General features: G+C 37.0%; 1 protein-coding gene across 3 annotated transcripts in view; it reads left to right on the plus strand.

Moving 5' to 3' along the window:
- SLC4A10 (solute carrier family 4 member 10) overlaps positions 1-24,286 on the plus strand; it is a 347,596-nt gene that overhangs the window by 106,378 nt on the left and 216,932 nt on the right. For 2 of the 3 annotated variants that reach the window (XM_088842524.1, XM_088842532.1), the window contains exon 1: positions 3,196-3,276. The exons of the other annotated variant lie outside the window; for it this stretch is intronic. In XM_088842524.1, the coding sequence (XP_088698650.1) occupies positions 3,196-3,276 (81 nt within the window). Of the gene's footprint in view, positions 1-3,195; positions 3,277-24,286 lie in introns of those variants that run through there. 3 annotated transcript variants of the gene reach the window in all.

A 24,286-nucleotide genomic window follows, 5' to 3' on the forward strand; every position in this document is an offset into this window, starting at 1 on the left:
AGAATAGTATTAAACTCCAAAACTGATTGTGTTTAAGGATTCCCATTCCCCTGAGTTTAAGTCCATCCTCTGTAAATGGTTCCTGTGATTAGACCTTGGTTTACCTTTCAGCCTCATCTCTTCCCTCTGTCCTGCTAACGCTTCATGGTCTCACCGTGCTGTATTCAGTGTCCCTCAAATATCATCTACTCAAGATCTTCTCAGTTTCAACAGTAATTCCTTAGGAAGATCTTTTCTGGTCCTTAGGTTAGGGATCTGTCCTATTAATCAGTCTCATATCCCTTGATCTTGTGTCATGGCAAAGCATACTTGTTTAATTATCTGCTTTTGTGATGGCATATCTTATATTTTCATGAATTCTATAGCATGGCATCTGACACAGAGAAGATGTTTAATATTTTCCACATGAAGAAATAAATATAGAAAGGGAGATAAATGTTAAGATAGCTCTTAAAGAAAACTTACCTATTTTGATTACAATAAGAGAGTAAATACTGCATGTATAAATCATAATACATCTGATTTTCCATTCAGGTATGCCATTGTGTACATACAGCCAAAACTACCAAACATTTTGTCTGAACATGTGCAGTTAGAGGCAGTAATTTCTCTAAGGGCATAATGTGAATCAGCCTATTAAAGAAGACTAATTTCTTTCTTTCTACAAATAAAAATTAGATCTATTTAAGGTATAATCATTTCCCTTAGATTTACTGAGATATAATTGACATATAACATTATATAGGTTTAATTTGATATACTTACATATTTCAAAAATTACCACCATATGTAACTTTAAAGTATATAATACAATATGATTAACTGTAATCACTATCATGTGCATTAGAGCCCTAGAACTTACTCATCTTGTAACTGGAAGTTTGCACTTTTGACCAACATTTCCCCTGTGCCTCTATACATCAGCCTTTTAAAGAAGCCCAGTTTTTAAGACTCATTAGTTTCCATGATAATACAAATTATGCTCAGATGTTCATCAGATGTTGTGAATGGGAGAAGGGAAGTTATACTGGTTTGTAATTAGTTTACACTTAAAAAACATTTTCTGTATAGTACTTTTAGCTATCATTAAATTTCATTTAGTTTATATCACAGGTATACACATAAAGCATTCATAGGTATATAAAGAAAGTCTTCATTAATTCAGGCTATATATAATGTGAGGACTCTTTTAAGGTAATATGCTACATTTGGTGTCCTAATTTTGCATTCAATTAAATACATTATAATTTTAGTCTTTGTTTTATTTCTAAAACATGATCTTTTATCACATGGTAAAGAGAAAGCATTTCCATTTATAATTTTGGAGGATATCAATTTTCTATCATCAGACTATTTTATTAATCTTAAAATTCCTTAAAATTCTATTCTGTTGTGGTAAAAGAAAGCATTATAAGAATCTCATTAAACACAAATAAGATGCAATGAAAAATCACAATAAAAATGCCAAAAGCATAGGTTTAATTTCCTAGATTTAGATTTAACCATGCAGTTTTGGAATTTGATAATAGCATTTTGTGTTTTGCATATTAAGTTCTTTTATTAATAGTATAAAAATTATTTTGATTTGAAGTTTGTTGGTCTGAAAAATATGAAATAAAAATAAAGTTACTGAGAATTAAAAAGTGAATATGCACTTACCTATTTATCTATCTGCTATTATACACAATTATCAAAGATTGCCGGAAGAAAAATTCATCATTTTTAGGGACTTCTAATTTTGATGGGTTGGATGAGTGATGATGCACATGGTTTGGAGGAAAGAGTCCTTTAAGAGAGAGTACAATGTTGCTTCAACCTAGATGTCCATCAGCAGATGAATGGATAAGAAAGCAGTGGTACATAGACACAATGGAGTATTCAGTCAGTTCAGTTCAGTTCAGTTGCTCAGTCGTGTCCGACTCTTTGTGACCCCATGAATCACAGCACGCCAGGCCTCCCTGTCCATCACCAACTCCCGGAGTTCACTCAAACTCATGTCCATCAAGTCGGTGATGCCATCCAGCCACCTCATTCTCTGTCGTCCCCGTCTCCTCCCACCCTCAATCCCTCCCAGCATCAGACTCTTTTCCAGTGAGTCAACTCATCGCATGAGGTGGCCAAAGTATTGGAGTTTCGGCTTTAGCATCAGTCCTTCCAATGAACACCCAGGATTGATCTCCTTTAGAATGGACTGGTTGGATCTCCTTGCAGTCCAAGGAACTCTCAAGAGCCTTCAGCCATTAAAAAGAATACATTTGAATCAGTTCTAATGAGGTGGATGAAACTGGAGCCTATTATGCAGAGTGAAGCAAGCCAGAAAGAAAAACACCAATACAGTATACTAATGCATATATATGGAATTTAGAAAGATGGTAACGATAACCATGTATACGAGACAGCAAAAGAGACACAGATGTATAGAACAGTCTTTTGGACTCTGTGGGAGAGGGTGAGGGTGGGATGATTTGGGAGTATGGCATTGAAACATGTATATTATCGTATGTGAAACAAATCGCCAGTCCAGGTTCGATGCATGATACAGGATGCTTAGGGCTGGTGCACTGGGATGACCCAGAGGGATGGGATGGGGAGGGAGTTGGGAGGGGGGTTCAGGATGGGGAACACACATACACCCGGGGTGGATTCATGTCAATGTATGGCAAAACCAATACAATAATGTAATTAGCCTCCAATTACAATAAATACATTTATATTAAAAAAATCATTAAAGCTTAGTCATACATGGAGAAAATTGCCTAATAATTAAGAATGAATGCTTTAAAATGGCAACAGATGCATTGGACAGTTAATTAAATTGAACATTGCTTATTTGTAAAGAAATGACAAAAAATTCAAACTTTCCTGGGGCACGTGAAATCTTTATAGTATCAGAAGTGGGAAACCTGAAAGACGTGACTCATTCTCTGTTTGGATGATGCAGAATTGCTCTAAGCAGTAAGCTTACTGTTTTCAGACAGCATTAGCAGCTTCAGCACATACAACTGTGTCATCCTCCCTTAATACGCAGTGTTTATAACTGCAAAGGGGAGATGATAAACAGCATATGAGATCTGATATTTTCATGATGACTTAAACAGATACTGATGGACAGATCTGCTGTTTGATGTTTTCTTCACTAGCCCTGAAGATGCTGAGACATAGATGTGGCTGTGATTATCTTTTGTAAGACAGGAAATGCAATCTGTAGGGATCTCTGGAAGTAGAAAGGTCATGCAGTCTGGAACCTGTGAGTCTTTTCAGTCTCTAAGTCATCAGGTATGACCTCATGAATTATGATGATGCTGCTAGATTGTAGAGTTATTGCTTTTTCTAGCTCATTTAGAATATATTAATCAATGTAATTGTTTATTATTAGGTTCTCCTTAGGATATTTAAACAAGTAATATTTATAGTAATAGATGCCAGATAAACAATATGAATTTTAGAAATGTGTGTGTGTTTGTGTTTACTTTAGCTTTTTATGGGGAAGTGGGAAGTAAAGAAAGAGATCCTTTGTATGTGATTAAGGGCAAGGTTTTGGGCTCTACAGATTTTTCCAGATTAAACCTGAATACAGTCAAATTGCAGCTTTTATTTTGAATGATAAAAATTACATAAATTTTTTCATACTGATAAGTATACACCATAGCTAGCTGCTTATATATAGTGACATATTAAATTTTTTTATCTGGGATTTCTTAAGCATAGAAATAGATGTTACTGTCACTGTACTGTGCAACCACACAGCAACCCAACTGTGATGAGTAGAATTATGTTTATCAGCATCTGAGCTATTTTCTTGAAATTATCTTTCAGTATCTAAATTGTTTTAAAAGGCATTGCTTTTAATTATTTTTCAAATCTATTGACATAATGATGCTTTGGTTCTCTTAATGTAGAGATCTGCTAAGGCACTGCTTATAGATTAAAGCAGATAATAAATCTGTTTTTTTCTTTGTTATTTTACAAAGAAATCCGGTGACGTATAAGCTTGTTTAAGATTTTTGACCCAGAGATATTCTACTTTTGCTTACTTTCATTTTCAAAATGAAAGACTCAATTATATTAAACATATTAACTACAAAGAATAGAAAATTAACACATCAAAGAATTTGGATTTATATATCGATTTTATTCTGAAATTCTGCTATTTATTTTAAACCATTTTCACATATCATGTTATAATGCATTTAACTTTGGTTTTTTATAGCATATCCTCAGGGTTACATGCTTGGATAAGAAGCCTTGCCTCTGTTTGACATTCAAGTTTTGAAGGAATTTTTTTTTTTTTGTATTACACATATTTCTGCCTCAGTATTAGGGGACTTGGCAGATACTTGACAAGGCATCCCGTATTAAATGAACAAAAACAGAGAAAATGTTGCAGCATTTCTCAGAAGATAGTTTTGTCTTCGTTATTCCATAGCTTGATTAGGATTTAATGCCCCATCAAGGTAAAATGTTGTATTAAATATGAATATACTTATCAAAGACTAAAATGGAAATCTGAAACAGTGATTTGATTTAGTTAAGGGGTCAGTTTCTCCTTTTTAATTAAAAGCACACTAAAAATTATACCTACTGATATTGACTATTATTTTTTGTATGCTATTCAGACTACTTAGCCTGCTTAGATTCTTATTAGCAGGGAAGTTTGCCATATTCTTAAGCTTGATTAGTTTTGGAATGATTTGAATATACCTTTTTAGTTGCTACAAAACCTGTTTAATCTGTTAGAATTTATTTCCAGTATTTGCATGTATTAGTCACTATGAGTACATTCTGTTTCTTGGCATTGCTTTGGGATTCTTCTAAGTATTGGTTTCACAACATTCTGCTAGATTTTTCACTGTGTTTGTGACCTTTCAAAAGAACCAAACCATAAAGATTTTTAGTTAATTTCTTCAGTGACACTTAAATGAGGATATCTCAATAATTCTGTAAGGTGAAAAAATTACAGTCTTAGTCTCATTTCTTTTACAAGGTGGAGAAAAGTGTCTCTCTGTTGCTATGTCAAAATATATAACATTAAAAATAAATATTGGTTAGAATGTCAGAGACATTTAATATACTGTCGATCTTTTTCCTGTACAGCAAGATGATCTTGACCTTTTGAATGGTGGAACTGATTGTAAATCTGCTCAGTAACAATTGGTCGTCTTCTTTTTGTAATGGTTGCCTTTATCGGTACCATTTTATACATGCATTTCATTATACATTGTAAAGATTTCTAAAGGTAAGCTGTCTATAAACAACTATTTGGGTAATCATTCAATTCAGTGAGCATTATGTGAAAGCTGATCATTTGCACAATATTGTATTTGGTGTTGAGAGGAATACAGAAAACAAAGAGTTGTTTCCTGCTTCCAAGATTATGAGAAAATGTACATAATGAATTATGCTCACATTTTGAATTGACTTTTCAAAAGTGGTATGCTACTATCAGTTCTAATTGGTGAACCTTAGGATGAGTTACATATAATTCTTTTTTCCTCATGTAAATCTCTTGATATTAGGGACATTAAAGATTGGATCAAACTGTAAAATCAAGCATTATATAATTTTGATAACTGCATTAACTTCTTTTATAATAACATTATTTTTATTAGGGCATTATAAACTGTTAATAAAATTACATTGTATGTTTTATAAGCCGTAGTTTTCAATTTGAGAGCAAAAATATTGGCAGCATGCAGAAGCAGGGACCCCAACAATCATTTCAAAACAGGGATGTGACCCATTTTGTATATTTCCAGTTTGGTGGTGGTTTAGTCACTAAGTTGTGTTTGACTCTTGCGACCCCATGTACTGTAGCCTGACAGGCTCTTCTGTCCATGGGGATTCTCTAGGCAAGAATACTGGAGTGGGCTGCAATTTCCTTCTCCAGGGGATCTTCCCGACCCAGGAATCGAACCCAAGTCTCCTGCATTGCAGGCAGATTCTTTACTGACTGAGCTATATAGGTTATTATGGAAGGGGATTTTGATTTCATAGGGATTAAGTTTTGGAAGTAAGGAGTAGCAAGTTTTGGACTGTTTGATGCTAGGTAGGTCAGGGTCATTTGGGGAGTCTTTTGAATAAATTGGGGAGGATAGGATTTACCTTAGGCTCTGAGGAGGGGGACTGGGAGGAACTAGTAGGAAAGGAGACCTTCACCATCTGGCTGTTGGGCGTCCACACACAACTCTCTTCTCCTTCATACCAGTGTGCTGGCTAAAAGCAGCATGGAGGTAGGTTGTTGTTGCTCATTGCTCAGTCGTGTCTGACTCTTTGCAACCCCATGGGCTGCAGCATGTCAGGCTTCCCTGTTCTTCACCATCTCCTGGAGCTTGCTCATGTTCATCGTCAGTGATGCCGTCCAACCATCTCATCCTCTGTCGTCCCCTTCTCCTCCAGCCCTCAATCTTTCCCAACATCAGGGTCTTTTCAAATGAGTCAGCTCTTCACAACAGGTGGCCAAAGTATTGGAGTTTCAGCTTCAGCATCAGTCCTTCCAATGAATATTCAGGACTGATTTCCTTTAGGATGGACTGGTTGGATCTCCTTGCAGTCCAAGGGACTCTCAAGAATCTTCTCCAACACCACAGTTCAAAAGCATCAATTCTTCGGCTCTCAGTCTTCTTTATGGTCCAACTCTCACATCTATTCATGACTATTGGAAAAACCATACCTTTGACTATACGGACCTTTGTTGGCAAAGTAACGTCTCTGCTTTTTAATATGCTGTCTAGGCTTGTTTTAGCTTTTCTTCCAGGGAGCAGGCATCTTTTAATTTCATGGCTACAGTCACCATCTGCAGTGATTTTTGGGCCCAAGAAAATAAAGTCTCTCACTGATTCCTTTGTTTCCCCATCTATTTACCATGAAGGGAGGTGGGTAGAGAAGATGCAAAAACCTTATTTCGCTGGAATCCTAGGCTGGTGCATGCTGCCCAGTAATGCTTGTTTTCTTGAATTAAAGCAATAGAAAATTATTTACAAGTTCTTTTGGTTTGTATAGTATGGTAGTTACGCATCCAGACTGCCATGATCACTAGATTCAAATCTTAGCTGCACCACTTACCAGCTGTATGATTGTGGGCAAGTTACTTAACCTTTCTGGGTTTCAGTTTCCTCAGTGTGATACAGACATAGTAATGGTGCCTGTGAAAAGAATTGTGAAGGTCAAATGAGTTAAGGCATGTAAAGCACCTTAAGAGTTCTGAAATATACTAAGCACACTACTGCCAACGCTACTTAGTGGCAGACATTATTATATACATTCTTAGAGCTACGATGAGCTATTGGTAATGGTCATTGTGAGTTTAATTTTGACCTCTCACCCTCATTCTTCTTATCAAGTAAATTCAGCTAAAAACACTTCATAACAGAAGATTACTGAGTCTTTGGGAAAGCTTAACAGCAATATCAGGTCTTTTTTTAAAGTACTAGTTAGAGATTGACACGATGGACATGAGTTTGGGTGAACTCCGGGAGTTGGTGATGGATAGGGAAGCCTGGCGTGCTGTGATTCATGGGGTCGCAAAGAGTCGGACACAACTGAGCGACTGAACTGAACTGAACTGAGTTAGAGATTAAAATTAAGGAGTAAAAATCAAGGTTTAAATAAAATAATAGAGAAGTTATAGAGCTTAGGTTTAATGACCTGAGTTATTTTTTAAATCATAAAAAGTATCCTTGATGAAGACTTCACTCAAATTTATACACAGCTTGTTTTAGTAATTTTATTTGTTAATGAAAATTTATAGTCTAGATGAAAGACTAAAATGAAATATATTATAAATATAATACTAAATATGAATGCAACAGTTCGAGTTCCTGCTTGATAGAGTATAATATTTTGAATTACTGATGCTTATTTAATGTAAAGATATTGATGTGCTTAAAAACTGTCAAACTCCTAAGTACAAGTGTGTAATTTTGTGCTTGGATGAAATCTAACTCTAAATCTTAAGTAATCTGGTGTTACATTTTGTGACATTTTAGTTTTGTGACTAAAATACATTTTTGCATTTTAGTTCTCTTCTCTTGAGCAATTTTTTCAATGTGCAGCTATTCCCCTGGAATTGGCACAAGGTTGATCAAATTGCCGATCAAATTTCAGCACAATGCAATTTGTTAAAGCAAACAAAAAGCCAAACTGCAGAACCCTGTTGTATTGCAGTAAGCGCAGTGCAGGGCAAGGATGTAAAGACCTTCAGGAAATCATAGATAGTGGATTGTGAACACTAAATACAAATGGCCATAACAGAGTGTGAAAATCAGTGAGTGCCACAGAGGGTCCAAAATGAGATGAAAGAGGCATAAGTCATTCTGCTGAGTTCAGCTGGCAGAATATTTCAAGCTAAATGAGGAGAGAGAAGGAAAAGCTATATGGGCAGTTGGGGAAGTATGTCAAGGAGCATATGAAGTAGACCTTGAAGACTGGCCAAGACGGGAAAAAGGTCATTTTGGGTAGAGGAAATGACATGAGAAAAAGTTGGGAGACAGAAAGCAAATAATATGTTTGAGTAGTATGGAATGGTTCATTTTGGTCTATAGCCCAGTCAGGTAACTCAGACTATCAAAGGAAAGATTTGTTGGGACCAGATAATGTAGAATCTAAACTGAGAACATTTCATGCTAAACTACTTATTTTGGGGAGAAAATAAAAGATAAAAAAAGCACCTATATTTTGCAGTCATATTCAGAACTCTAACCCTCCTGAGACTTTGAAAATGAAAATTAAATTCCTGAGTAGATTTAGTAGTTAGTAGACAAGGTAGGGGGTAGAAGCAAAATGAAGGATTTTAATCAAATTCTCTATCAGAGTTGCACGTGAGAGCATTTCTTGGTCTGTCCACAACCACTCAGGAGTCCTAGATTTCAGACCCTAAGAGACCTCCTGCTTGTCCCTGATGTAAACTCCATTTTATTGTAAAGTAATCAGCTTTAGCTTTGGCTTTATTTTAGACATTTCCTAGACCAAGGACAATCGAGAAGGATCATTTTAATACAATGAATTTGCATGTCACTATGGTGAATATTTGGATAATAAAGACTTCATCTTAGGAAAAATTGGAAGGAGAAATTGCTACTGATAATCCTGGAAGTTACAGGGATATTTAAGCTCTGCTTATTGCTAATATAGCAATGATAAAGTAAGTGTCATTGCTAATACCTTTAATATCACCTATAAATTTGTACACCAGAACTTATTCAGTATTGTGTGAGGTTAGTAAAAAGGCTGGGTAACATCTAAGAGCAGATCTCCCTTAGGTGTGACATCTGAGATGTGACTTTTGTTATCAGGAGGATAGCTTTTGTGCATGGGAATTGAAAAAATTGGAATTGAATACTCTTATTTAGTACATCATCCATATAAACTATGTTAGAAGTAAACATGGAATTTCACAGAGTGAGTAAAAATGAAACCAGACTCTATTGCTCTTCTGGCCTTTTATTTAGAGCAATAGTACACCCATGTAGTTGAGAATACTCAGTTTCTTTCTGTAGAATACTGCATTATTTGAAAAACCCATTTTTCTAGAAGTTCCTATGAAGTTGTTCTTATTAATCCTGTTACTTCACGTTGCCTTGGGAAATAGCTGTACATATGGTAGTGGCCCAGCAAATTTTCAATACTTATTTTAGAACCATAGATCCATTTCTGGGAGAAACTTTGGAGAATACTGGATTTTAGGGTTTTTTTTAAAACTTTTAAATATTCAAACACTTTTTACCTTGCTTGCATGCTCAGTCATTCAGTTGTGTCTGACTCTGCGACCCCATGGACAATATAGCCTGCCAGGCTCCTCTGTCCATGGGATTTTCCAGGCAAGAATACTGGAGTGGTTTGCCATTTCCTCCTCCAGAGGATCTTCTTGACCCAGGGATCAAACTCATGTCTCCTGCATCTCCTGCATTTGCAGGCGGATTCTTTACCACTGAACTGCCAGAAAGCCCTCCTTAAAATACAGATAAAAGACATTTACTGAAATGATCCTTTCCTTATCCCAAGTCTTTTAGAAAATGATAATACAGGAATATAAATAAGTTAAAAAGTCAATTGATAATCTTTGATCAAATTTCTCTTTATGAAAGGCAACAGAACTTGGTTCATGAAATATTGCAATGCAAAATATGCTGCATATAAATGTATATTATCTATTTCTAGACATTCCTATTTTTGGTCAAAATTTTATTCAAACTCATAATAATTTATTGAGTCTATTGTGTAGTGTGGAGGGAGGCAGTATAGCACAGTAGTTAAGAGCCAGACTTATGGAGCTGGATTTGTTTGTTTAGATCCTATATCCTCCATTTACAGACATAGTTTATTTTAGTAATGTTGTCTAATCTCTCTCTTCCTTAGTACTGTCATCTATAAAATGAGGATACTAATGCGCTAATCTCTAGGCTTGTAAAGGAAATCAATCAAATTAATGAATTAGTATAAGTAAATTACTTGAAACAGTGCCTAGCTTAACAAATATTGCTTATTAAAATTAGTCCCCACTGAACTAGATAAAGTTGAGGAGAAAGCTACAAAAGATAAACAAGATATAAAATAAATCCACCACTTGAAGGAATTTGTGTGTGTGTGCTCAGTTGTGTCCAACTCTTTGCAACCTCATGGACTGTGGCCTGCCAGGCTCCTCTGTCCATGGAATTTTCCAGGCAAGAATACTGGAGCGGGTTGCCATTTCCTCCTCTAGGATCTTTCTGACCCAGCGAGCGAACCCTTATCTCTTGCATCTCCTGCATTGGCAGGCAGAGTCTTTACTACTAGATTCTCCTGGGAAGGAATTTACATTTTTGTATGTGTAAAGTATCATATATAATGTTATATATATAACATGCATACATAAATACACATATTTAGTACATATGTATGTATAGTGTGTTAGTTGTTCAGTCGTGTCTGACCCTTTGCGACCACCTGAACTGTAGCCTGCCAGACTCCCCTGTCCATGGAATTCTGCAGGCAAGAATACTGGAATGGGTTGCCATTCCCTTCTCCAGGGGATCTTCCCAACCCGGGGATTGAACCTGGGTCTCCTGCATTGCAGGCAGTTGCTTTTACCATCTGAGCTACCCAATAACACCCATATATACATACATACACAAATATTATATATAATAGTTTGTCTAAGATTAGAATTGCCTGCAAAAGATAGGATGATATGGGGTTCAAACCAGGAGGTCTAACTGAGCTCTTGCTCTTAACTACTATGCCATATATATGGCTTAGAGCTATATACATTCAAATTAGATTTTAAATAGCCATGTATAAGTTCATATATTGTAAATGCCAAATTGAGACAAGAGACCTCAAGGTAAACTAAAAGTGCTGTGGAAGACTTCCTGGAAGAAGGGTGACAGGTTTCCTATGACCCACTCTTTGATCTCTTTTTGTGCAGATAACACATGTGAAGTCTTTAGTTCTACCACAGGTACTCAATCAATTAGAGTTGTTATTATTATCATAACCTTTCTGATAATTTTTTCTAAATCTCCCCTAATTGGACAATGTGCTGTTTGAAACCCTTAATTCTAATCTATACTCATGACTTAAATTACCCACCAGTGTTTCTTAATTGTCATTATGCATCAAAATCAAATGTCTAGCATTTAAAAAATATTGATACGCCAGGCTTATTTCAGAAATATTAAATAAAATGTATGGATTTATAACCCATGTTTTTATATTTGCAAAAAACTTTCCAAGTGAATCTTATGGGCAGCCAAAATTGAGAACTGCTGCTTTACATGGTGATGAATTGCAAATGTGTACCTTAAATCCACACCTTAACCTCTGTCTAGTGTTCCAGACATAGCATCTCTGCTCATTTATCTTATCAATATCTCAAACTTAGTACATCCTAAGCAAAACTTACTATTTTATCTTCAAAACCTTTGTTTTTCCTAGCATGATGACCTAATAATAATTCTCAACATTTTAATCCCAATCGTAGGTCCAATTACTCACCAAGTTATGTAGATTGTTTCTCCTAAGGAGTCCAAAATTTACCTTTTCTTTCCATTCCTCATTGTCTTGACCTCAGTGTAAATTCACATTCATTTCTCACCTGGACTATTGTAGATATTTCTTAATTGGTATTTCTTTTTCTTCCCAAAGCAGCCTACTCACCAGTCAGCTGCCAGAGTATTCTTTCTAAGATGGAAACCAGGAACAGATATTTCCCTACTTAAATTCATTCTAAGGCTCCCCATTACTTTCATAATTTTTGGAGTTCAGATAAGTGAGAACATGCAATATTTATCTTCCCGTCTGTGACTTATTTCACTTAGCATAGTGCCCTCAAGTTTTATCTATTTCACTGCAAATGGCAAGATTGCCTTCTTTCTCATGGCTAAATAATATTCTGTTGCATTTACTCCATTCATTCATTTATTGATATACACTTAGATTGTTCCCATATTTTGGATATTGTCAATAGTATGGCAATGAACATGGGAGTGCAGATACCTCTTTGAGACAGTTATTTTCTTTCCTTAGAATACATACCCAGAAGTGGTACTGCTAGATCATATGGTAGTTCTATTTTTAATTTTTTGAGGAATGAGGAAGTGACATTTAAACTTAGCCATTTTTAGTTAAACTCACTCTAAATTCTACTAGTTAGACAGAGACAGACTCTCTCAAACCTTTTAAAATGCTGTTCTCTTTGCCTATAATGTTTTCAGTCCCTCATTTCACTTGTTTTTACCCGGTCAACTATTTCTTATATCTCAAGATTTATTTATCCTAAGCACTGTCTCCTTTTGAAACATTCCTTCATCTCTTCAGAGTGAATTAGATGTTTTTTACATGTGTTCTTATGGATTCTAGTATTTACCTTAAATGAAGTCCAATACATGCTGTATTGAAGCCACTGATTTTCCTGTCTTGACTGTGAGCTGTTTCAAAGGCCAAGTGTCTTTTACTTTTTCCCACCAGCACTAATATTGTTCCTGGCACACGTAACTACTTAATACATTTTTGTTGAATATCCAATGGGTAATGAGTATGAAATGTTTGTGAAAACATGTAGTCTAGGTCACTTTGGACACCATTAGCAATTTATATTCACTGAGGTGTGTAAGTCTTTCCCATTCTCTATTTCCTACATATTTCTTTGCATTGATCACTGAAGAAGGCTTTCTTATCTCTTCCTTGCTGTTCTTTGGAACTCTGCATTCAAATGGGTATATCTTTCCTTTTCTTCCTTGCCTTTCACTTCTTTTCTCAGCTATTTGTAAGGCCTCCTCAGACAACCATTTTTCCTTTTTGCATTTGTTTTTCTTGGGGATTGTCTTGATCACTGACTCCTATACAGTGTCACAAACCTCCATCCATAGTTCCTTAGGCACTCTATCAGATCTAATCCCTTGAATCTATTTGTCACTTCCCCTGCATAATCATAAGGGATTTGATTTAGGTCATACCTGAATGATCTAGTGGTTTTCCCTACTTTCTTCAGTTTAAGTCTGAACTTGCCAATAAGGAGTTCATGATCTGAGCCACAATCAGCTCCCAGTCTTGTTTGCTGACTTTATAGAGCTTCTCCATCTTTGGCTGCAAAGAATATAATCAATCTGATTTCGGTGTTGACTATCTGGTGATGTCCATGTGTAGAGTCTTCTCTTGTGTTGTTGGAAGAGGGTGTTGCTATGACCAGTGCGTTCTCTTGGCAAAGCTCTGTTAGCCTTTGCCTGCTTCATTCTGTACTCCAATGCCAAATTTGCCTGTTACTCCAGGTGTTTCTTGACTTCCTACTTTTGCATTCCAGTCCCCTCTAATGAAAAGGACATCTTTTTTGGTGTTAGTTCTAGACAGTGTTATAGGTCTTCACAGAACCATTCAACTTTAGCTTCTTCAGCATTACTGGTCGGGGCATAGATTTGGAATACTGTGATATTGAATGACTTGCCTTGGAAATGAACAGAGATCATTCTGTTGTTTTTGAGACTGCATCCAAGTACTGCATTTTGGACTCTTTTGTTGACTATGATGGCTACTCAATTTCTTCTAAGGGATTCTTGACCACAGTAGTAGATATTATGGTCATCTGAGTTAAATTCACCCATTCAAGTCAGTTTTAGTTCTCTAATTCCTAAAATGTCGATTTTCACTCTTGCCATCTCCTGTTTGACCACTTCCAATTTGCCTTGATTCCTGGATCTAACATTCCAGGTTCCTATGTAATATTGCTCTTTACAGCGTCAGACTTTACTTCTATCACCAGTCACATCCACAACAGGGTATTGTTTTTGCTTTGGCTCCATCCCTTCATTCTTTCTGGAGTTATTTCTCCACTGTTCTCCAGTAGCATATTGGGCACCTACCGACCTGGGGAGTTCATCTTTCAGTGTCCTATTTTTTGTCTTCTCATACTGTTCATGGGGTTCTCAAGGCAAGAATACTGAAGTGACTTGCCATTCCCTTCTCCAGTGGACCACGTTTTGTCAGAACTCTCCACCATGACCCATCAATCTTGGGTGGCCCTACACGGCATGGCTCATACTTTCATTGAGTTAGAAAAGGCTGTGGTCCATGTGATCAAATTGGTTAGTTTTCTGTGATTATGGTTTTCAGTCTGTCTGCCCTCTGATGGGGAAGGATAAGAGGCTAATGGAAGCTTCCTGATGGGAGAGGTTGACTGAGGAGTAAACTGGGTCTTGTTCTGGTGGGCAGGGTCATGCTCAGTTCAGTTCAGTTCAGTCACTCAGTCATGTCTGACTCTTTGTGACCCCATGGACTGCAGCATGACAGACCTCCCTCAGTTCAGTTCAGTTCAGTCGCTCAGTCGTGTCTGACTCTTTGCAACCCCATGAATCACAGCATGCCAGGCCTCCCTGTCCATCACCAGCTCCTGGAGTTCACTCAAACTCATGTCCATCGAGTTGGTGATGCCATCCTCCATCTCATTCTCTGTCATCCCCATCTCCTCCTGCCCCCAATCCCTCCCAGCATCAGAGTCTTTTCCAGTGAGTCAACTCGTCGCATGAGGTGGCCAAAGTATTGGAGTTTCAGTTTTAGCATCAGTCCTTCCAATGAACACCCGGGATTGATGTCCTCTAGAATGGACTGGTTGGATCTCCTTGCAGTCCAAGGGACTCTCAAGAGTCTTCTCCAGCACCACAGTTCAAAAGCATCAATTCTTCGGTGCTCAGCTTTCTTCACAGTTCAACTCTCACATCCATACATGACCATGGGAAAAACCATAGCCTTGACTAGATGGACCTTTGTTGGCAAAGTAATGTCTCTGCTTTTTAATATGCTATCTAGGTTGGTCATAAATATGCCAGCAAATTTGGAAAACTCAGCAGTGGCCACAGCGCTGGAAAAGGTCAGTTTTCATTCCAGTTCCAAAGAAAGGCAATGCCAAAGAATGCTCAGACTACCACGCAATTGCACTCATCTCCCACGCTAGCAAAGTCATGCTCAAAATTCTCCGAGCCAGGCTTCAACAGTACGTGAACTGTGAACTTCCAAATGTTCAAGCTGGATTTAGAAAAGGCAGAGAAACCAGAGATCAAATTGCCAACGTCCACTGGATCATGGAAAAAGCAAGAGAGTTCCAGAAAAACATCTACTTCTGCTTTATCGACTATCTATGCCAAAGCCTTTGACTGTGTGGATCACAACAAACTGGAAAATTCTTCAAGAGATGGGAATACCAGACCCTATGACCTGCCTCCTGTGAAATCTGTATGCAGATTTGTCAAGAAGCAACAGAACTGTAGATGGAACAATGGACTGGTTCCAAATTGGGAAAAGAGTACATCAAGGCTGTATATTGTCACCCTGCTTATTTAACTTATATGCAGAGTACATCATGAGAAATTCCTGGCTGGATGAAGCACAAGCTGGAATCAAGATTGCAGGAATAAACATCAGTAACCTCATATATGCAGATGACACTACTCTTATGGCAGAAAGCGAAGAACTAAACAGCCTCTTGATGAAGATGAAAGAGGAGAGTGGAAAAGTTAGTTAAAGGTTAACATTCAGAAAACTAAGATCATGGCATCTGGTCCCATCAGATTGTGGCAAATATATGGGGAAACAGTGACATACTCTATTTTGGGGGGCCTCCAAAATCACTGTAGATGGTGACTGAAGCCATACAGTTAAAAGATGCTTGCTCCTTTAAGAAAAATCATGAACAACCTAGACAGCATATTAAAAAGCAGAGACATTGTTTTGCCAACAAAGGTCCGTTTAGTCAAGGCTATGGTTTTTCCAGTAGTTATGTATGGATGTGAGAGTTGGACTATAAAGAAAGCTGAGTGCAGAAGAATCGATGCTTTTGAACTGTGGTGTTGGAGAGGACTCTTGACAGTCCCTTGGATGGCAAGGAGATTCAACCAGTCCATCCTAGAGGATATCAATCCTGAATATTCATTGGAAGGACTGATGTTGAAGATGAAACTCCAATACTTTGGCTACCTGATGGGAAGAACTGACTCACTGGAAAAGACCCTGATGCTGGGAAAGATTGAAGGCGGGAGGAGAAGGGGACAACAGAGGATGAGATGGTTGGATGGCATCACTGACTCAATGGACATGAGTTTGAGTAAAGTGCGGGAGTTGGTGATGGACAGGGAGGTCTGTTGTGCTACAATCCATGGGGGTTGCAAACAATCAGACATGACTGAGCGACTGAATTGAACTGAGCTGAACTGATTCCCACTGCTTGTATAGAAACTGGCATATGTTAAATTATTAGTAAATATTAACTCAATAGGTGAATTATATTATGCAAGTTTAAGAATGCTAAAGTATAAGTTTATTGAGGGATTGTGCTATGAATTAGAGATTTTAAAATGTGATATTAGTTACAATGCACTATAATAGTAGCATAATAAATATTAATAATAGAATCATTTTAAGACGATAATATTACCCTGGTAGATATTTTCTCAAAGGATAGCAAAGATAAAGGAAAATCAGGAGACTTTTTGTAAAAACTACTAAGTAGATTACCCACAGCTAGTTTTCCTTTCTCCCAAAATTCCATGCAGAAAAGAAGTAATGGTATTTTTAACCTTTTTTCTATACTAAAACTATATTAAGGTGTGGAGAATGGGAAAGGAGAAAGAAAACAGTGGCATATTTTGTCAGTTGAAAAACAGGACGAAAATGCCAAATGATGTGGCTAATGGAGACAACAGAGTTGTTAACTGGCAGTGGCCAAAGCTGAGAAACAGCCCAGTCTATACGGAAACATCCTGAATGGCACCACATACCTCTGAAAGAGAGAATCAAGCTGTTAGTGTATTGCATTGAAATTCAATCATATTTCTGGATCATCTTCCTCCTTCACTTCAGTCAACTGGCAAATATTCCAATGCCACTCCACCAGTAGACTGAAGTTTTATTCTATGGAAGGGGTAAAATAGAATCTCTTTTTACTGAGAAACCCAGGAACAGATAAATTCATAAAACGCCATATTAAAAATAACTTCAGTAAGGATACTGTGATCCCAGCTCTCCTCTATTTTGCTCCCAAAAAGTTGACAGCTAGGCCTTTATCTTCCAGGCAGGATAATAAAAGATCCAAGTGGACTCAACAAGCTCAGGAGGAATGTCCCAGACATATTGACATCAGTGTTCCTCCAAGAAACAACCAAACCAAATCACTTTACAATATGCCCAAAGCTGACAAGTCCTATCCAAATACACAGGGCTTCCAATTCACTTTTTGATTTCATCCTTGTACAGGTGAGCATGAAAGCAAAGAATGCAAGACCTCTGAGGAGAACTTCTAACATAAAAGATAGACCAATGAATTTTATTTTGAATTTGATATGAAAAACATAGGTAACTAAAAAAAAATAAACAAGTAGAACTACATCAAATTAAAAAGCTGTTTCATAGTAAAGGAAGCTATCAACAAAATGAAGAGGCAACCTACTGAATGGGAGAAAATATTTGCAGATCATATATCTGATAAGGGATAAGTATGTAGAGAAACTCATACAACTCAGTAGCAAAAAGAATTGGATTAAAAAGTGGGCAGAGCACCCAAATAGACTTTTTTTTCCCACAGAAAATGTGTGGACACCCAACAGGTACATAAAAAGTTGCTCACTAATTATCAGGGAAATGCAAATGAAAACCACAGTAAGATATCAATTCACATCTGTTAAAATGGCTGTTATCAAAAAGCCAATAAATGGCAAGTGTTGGAGAGGATGTGGAGAAAGGGAATCCCTATGCACTGTTGGTGGAAATGTAAATTGGGGAAACCACTCTGGAAAACAGTATGGAGACTCCTCAAAATTAGAACTACCAAATGTCCCAGTAATTCCACATCTGGGTATTTATCCAAAGAAAACAAAAACACTAACTCAAAAGATACATATGTGTATGTGCTAACATTCATGAAGTAATGTTTAAATTTATCTTATTTTAATTCTATTTTTCTTTTTATCCTTCAATTTCTTGGCTCAGGATTCCTTCTTGCATCTCAGACATTCTTTCTAGGATAATTTTATTTCCTCCTGATGTATGTACTTAGAAGTTTCTTTAGAAAGGGTGCCTTAGTGATAAATTCTCTTAATTTCTATTTGTCTAAAGTACATTTCTTGAATGATAGCTTAACTAAATATTTACTTCTAGATTAACAATTTTTTTCTTAGTGTCCTGAATATATTATTTTACTATCTTCTGGCTTCTATTTTTATTAGTCATTCCTTTGTAGGTAATCTTTTTTTTCTTTGTTGCTTTAAAGATGTGTCATTCTGCAGTTCCACATGATATGTGTATGTGTGAATTGTCTTTTAATTATTCTGTTTGTAATTCATTGTGATTCCTGAATCTGAGGATTCATGTCTTCTATCAATTTTGGAAAAATTTCACCTATTTTTAAATAGTACTTCTTCATTTTCTCTATTCTCATCTTCTAGAACTCCAAGTATATGTTAGACTTTATCATATTATCCCTCATTTAAAAAATATCTACTTCATATTTTTCAATGTTTTTCTGTGATATATTCTGTATAATTTTTTCGGATATTTCCCCCAATTCCTTGTCTCTCCAACCCTCTGTTTTACACATTCATGGAATTTTATATTTCAAGAATATTATATATATGTGTGTGTGTGTGTGTGTGTGTGTGTGTGTGTATAAAAGACCTTCAAGACAAATGGAGGCTTGTAAGGCATTTTATAAGCAAGCAATGTGAAGAGAGTAAAGACAGCATGAAGCAGCAGCAGGAAATTTAGCAGCAGTTAGCATCGTTTTTCTGGGTACAAAATTGGGTTAATCTGGAGAAATGAGGATGTAAGAGGACTCAATGACAAGGCAGGAATTGAGAATTCAAAACAAGCAAACAAATCTGGAGGATCACTGGGCAAAACAGAGACTCAATTATAAAGAATGATTGCTCATCAGAATATTTTTGACTAATTGAAATTGTTCTTAATGTCTCATACACTTTTTATCCTTAAACCATCAGATGTAAGGCCCCCTAGGAGGCCTAACAGGAGAGATAGTATTCTTTGAATCACAGCGATGGTAATAAATACAGTATTATATGTTGTGATGAAGGTAATCCTGAGCCAGAGATAGCTTAGCATTGGAAGATTTTCATCGCTAAGCTTCTCAACATTTTAACATTTCAGTATTTCAAATCTGACTCTGGACTACTTCATTTCCCTGTCATAACTCTGTAGTCTCTAATAGGTCTTTAAAATTTGCATCGGTGAAGTTTTACAAGTAAAAAAGAGAAAAATCTTAAAAAAAAGAAAAGAGAAAAATCTTAGAAAAAAATCTTTCTACATGATGATTAGTTTATGCCTTCTTATCCCTATTCCTATGACAGAGGATTTTACTCTCCAATTCTTACTCTCAGTTCTGTTTTTTCTTGTATGTGTGAAGATGAAATAACACATATTCTTTGCATAAGCAAATGAAACCTAATTGCCACCTCCCCAATTAGACACTTTAGAAGTGGACTCACTGCTTTTTTATTAAAAAACACCAAAAGGAGAAAGACTTGTGCTACTTTAGAATAAATATATTTCATATAATTCAGTTAGTACAGTGTATAAATTAGATGGATTGAACTTAAATTACCATGAAATGGTATAGTCTATATTTTAAAGTAGATACAAGATTTAAATACCTAATTTCAAAATAATATGCTAGTAAAAATATATGGGTTCATTTATTTTATTGAAATATAATCTACTAAATGAAACTCAAAGTTAAGCCTGATATATGCTTAGATTTCAGTTCAGCTAGTATTTACTGAACTCTTACGAAATGTTAATCTCTGAGCTGATGCTTTCTCATCTATTGCACTGTGTAACACAGCATAATATAATTAGAGGTTAAACAATTGAAGGGACATACCTCAACATAATAAAAGCTATATATGACAAACCCACAGCAAACATTATCCTCAATGGTGAAAAACTGAAAGCATTTCCCCTAAAGTCAGGAACAAGACAAGGGTGCCCACTCTCACCTCTACTATTCAACATAGTTCTGGAAGTTTTGGCCACAGCAATCAGAGCAGAAAAAGACATAAAAGGAATACAAATTGGAAAAGAAGAAGTAAAGCTTTCACTGTTCGCTGATGACATGATCCTCTACACAGAAAACCCTAAAGACTCTACCAGAAAACTACTAGAGCTAATCAATGATTACAGCAAAGTTGCAGGATATAAAATCAACACACAGAAATCCCTTGCATTCCTATACACTAATAATGAGAAAATAGAGAAATTAAGGAAACTATTCCATTCACTGTTGCAATGAAAACAATTAAATACTTAGGAATATATCTACCTAAGGAAACAAAAGACTTGTACATAGAAAACTATAAAACACCAGTGAAAGTAATCAAAGAGGACACGAATAGATGGAGAAATATACCGTGTTCGTGGATTGGAAGAATAAATATTGTAAAAATGAGTATACTACCCAAAGTAATTTATACATTCAATGCAATCCCTATCAAGCTACCAACAATATTTTTCACAGAACTAGAACAAATAATCTCACAATTTGTATGGAAATACAAAAAACCTCGAATAGCCAAAGCAATCTTGAGGAAGAAGAATGGAACTGGGGGAATTAACCTGCCGGACTTCAGGCTCTATTGCAAAGCCACAGTCATCAAGACAGTATGGTACTGGCATAAAGACAGAAATATAGATCAATGGAACAAAATAGAAAGCCCAGAGATAAACCCACGCTCCTATGGACACCTTATCTTCGACAAAGGAGGCAAGAATATAAAATGGAGAAAAGACAGTCTCTTTAACAAGTGGTGCTGGGAAAACTGGTCAGCCACTTGTAAAAGAATGAAACTAGAACACTTCCTAACACCATACACCAAAATAAACTCAAAATGGATTAAAGATCTAAATGTAAGATCAGAAACTATAAAACTCCTAGAGGAGAACGTAGGCAAAACACTCTCCGACATAAATCACAGCAGGATCCTCCAAGACCCACCTCCCAGAATATTGGAAATAAAAGCAAAAATAAACAAATGGGACCTAATTAAAATCAAAAGCTTCTGCACAGCAAAGGAAACTCTAAGCAAGGTGAGAAGACAGCCTTCAGAATGGGAGACAATAATAGCAAATGAAGCAACTGATAAAGGATTAATCTCCAAATTATACAAGCAGCTCCTGCAGCTTAATTCCAGAAAACTAAGTGACCCAATCAAAAAATGGGCCAAAGAACTAAACAGACATTTCTCCAAAGAAGACATAAAGATGGCTAATAAACACATGAAAAAATGCTCAACATCCCTCATCATCAGAGAAATGCAAATCAAAACCACAATGAGATACCATTTCACACCAGTCAGAATGGCTGCTATCCAAAAGTCTACATGCAATAAGTGCTGGAGAGGGTGTGGAGAGAAGGGAACCCTCTTACACTATTGGTGGGAATGCAAACTAGTACAGCCACTATGGAGAACAGTGTGGAGATTCCTCAGAAAACTGGAAACAGAACTGCCATATGATCCAGCGATTGCACTCCTGGGCATACACACCGAGGAAACCAGAATTGAAAGAGACACATGTACTCCAATGTTCATTGCAGCACTGTTTATAATAGCCAGGACATGGAAGCAACCTAGACGTCCATCTGCAGATGAATGGATAAGAAAGCTTTGGTACATATACACAATGGAGTATTTCTCAGCCATCAAAAAGAATGCATTTGAATCAGTTTTAATGAGGTGGATGAAATTGGAGCCAATTATACAGAGTGAAGTAAGCCAGAAAGAAGAACATCAATACCGTATATTAACATATATATATGGAATTTAGAAAAATGGTAACCTGAACCCTGTATAAGAGACTGCAAAAGAGACATAGGCATTTAGAACAGTCTTTGGGGCTCTGTGGGAGAGGGTGAAGGTGGAATGATTGGGGAGAATGGAATTGTAGCATGTATATTATCATAAGTGACCAGCCCAGGTTCGACGCATAAATTTTCCTCTGTTCATTTCTTTGCAAAAAAAAAATAATAATAAAAAAAAAATAAAAAAATAAACAATTGACCTTTTCAATTTGTATAATGCTTTTAGCTCATATGGAAAAATGAAAAAAAATAGGATGTCTCCAGAGTAAATATGGACACATATGGTGAATAGTAACACTGAATTCAGGTGTTAATGTTCACTTTTTATATTTTCACAATTTAAAATAAAAAGTAATGAGATGGATAAGAAAACCAAGTTAAAATTCTGCATGTTTCAGTGAAACAGTAGCAACCCATTATTAAAGCAAAGTATGATAATAACGTGGTATGTGAGATGTTAAAGTTATAGAAAACATGTTTTAACATTTGTGAAGTGAATAAAATCAACCTTCATTTTCTGTGAAGTATTTTAAAATTAATGAGAACTGACAAGTATGGAGCCCTTAGAAATAATGAAGAAATGAGCTCTCAGGTCATGTTTACAAAATACATGTGTCTGTATGTTCCTTTTTTTTTTCCCCTCATGTCAAACTGCTTTATTACATCTTAAATATGCATCCAGCTTCCTTGCAGTACGTTGACTTTAAAATTAAATACAAAAGGTGAGGGACAGGGTGCAGAGAGCTCTACAGAGGTGCCGACGGGGGCGGGGGCTCATCCCACTCTCTGCGGGTCCAGGGCGCACAGGATGGTTCAAACACAGGTGGAGAAGCCACTGCTGCCGCTACCGGGCCGCTGGTGCGGGGAAGAGGCCCGCGTTTTCCCAGCACCGCTGCCCAACACTGGACGCACACGGAACCAGGGACATCTGCGTGTTAGAAAAGTGGTCTGCCTCAGCACAAAGGCTGGTTCCCGGGAGAGGCGGGCCGTGAGGAATCCACAAAGGAGGCCGGGGACTCCGTTCCCTGTACACCCCCCACCCCATCCAACAACGGTTTTGGAACAGGACTTGGTTTTTAAAGAAAGAAAGAAAATAGTGACATCTCATCAGGAGAGCGTGTAGAGCCGCTAACTGCACGGCCTCCAATGCGATGCGTGTGCACAGAGGAGCGACGCGAAGTGGACAGGGCGCGACGTCACAACTTCAAAGAGGTTATTTCTTAAAAGAAAAAGAACATCTAAGGACTGAGTCCTATAAGCACTGTGAGCATTTCTACAGCATGCGGTTCTAAGAGCAAACCCACCCCATATGGCAAATGATCAGGTTTTGTAAAATTTAACTTAGAAAGTTTGAGATCATTATTTTCAAAACATTGATTTGTACATTGTTTCATACGCAAATAACTGACTGACTCTCCACGCACAGGACGTCACCGCTCTTGAGGACGGAGGCTCGTGATGACCGGGTGGGGCACAGGGTAGTGTCGTGCTGTTGTGTCAGCCTCCCTCCAGCTTCACAAGGAGACCGGGTGATACTAAAAACCAAACTGAGGGGAGAGGGAGGGTCGGGGGAAAGGCGCCTGGCGCGGTCACTGTCCGCGTGCTCAGCTCCTCGACTTCTCAGCATCGTCCTTCTACACCATGCTCATGACAGTCATATGACACGAGACGAGAAGTAAAAAAAAAACCAGGGACTAAATTTACATCATTAACAATCTCAGAGGCCACACCAGACCCTCCTTCTCTGTTTAACTACAAGCAGAAAGAAATATATTTTAAGAAGGAAGTATGAATCATTTCTGCAAAATCCTGTTACAAACACAATCTAGAACTGAGTCAATTACAAGATGAAGTCCTCAACTTGTTTTGCATGAACATCACCAAACAGGATTACTGATCAAGATTTCAAACAAACTAGTAAAAAGGTGTGTCTGTCTTACAATTACACTCAAGTTTACCTTC

The sequence above is a fragment of the Moschus berezovskii genome, chromosome 2 (genome assembly GCF_049115385.1).
Source record: "Moschus berezovskii isolate FMDL1 chromosome 2, NW_MosBer_1.0, whole genome shotgun sequence".
NCBI classification, from domain to species: Eukaryota; Metazoa; Chordata; class Mammalia; order Artiodactyla; family Moschidae; genus Moschus; species Moschus berezovskii.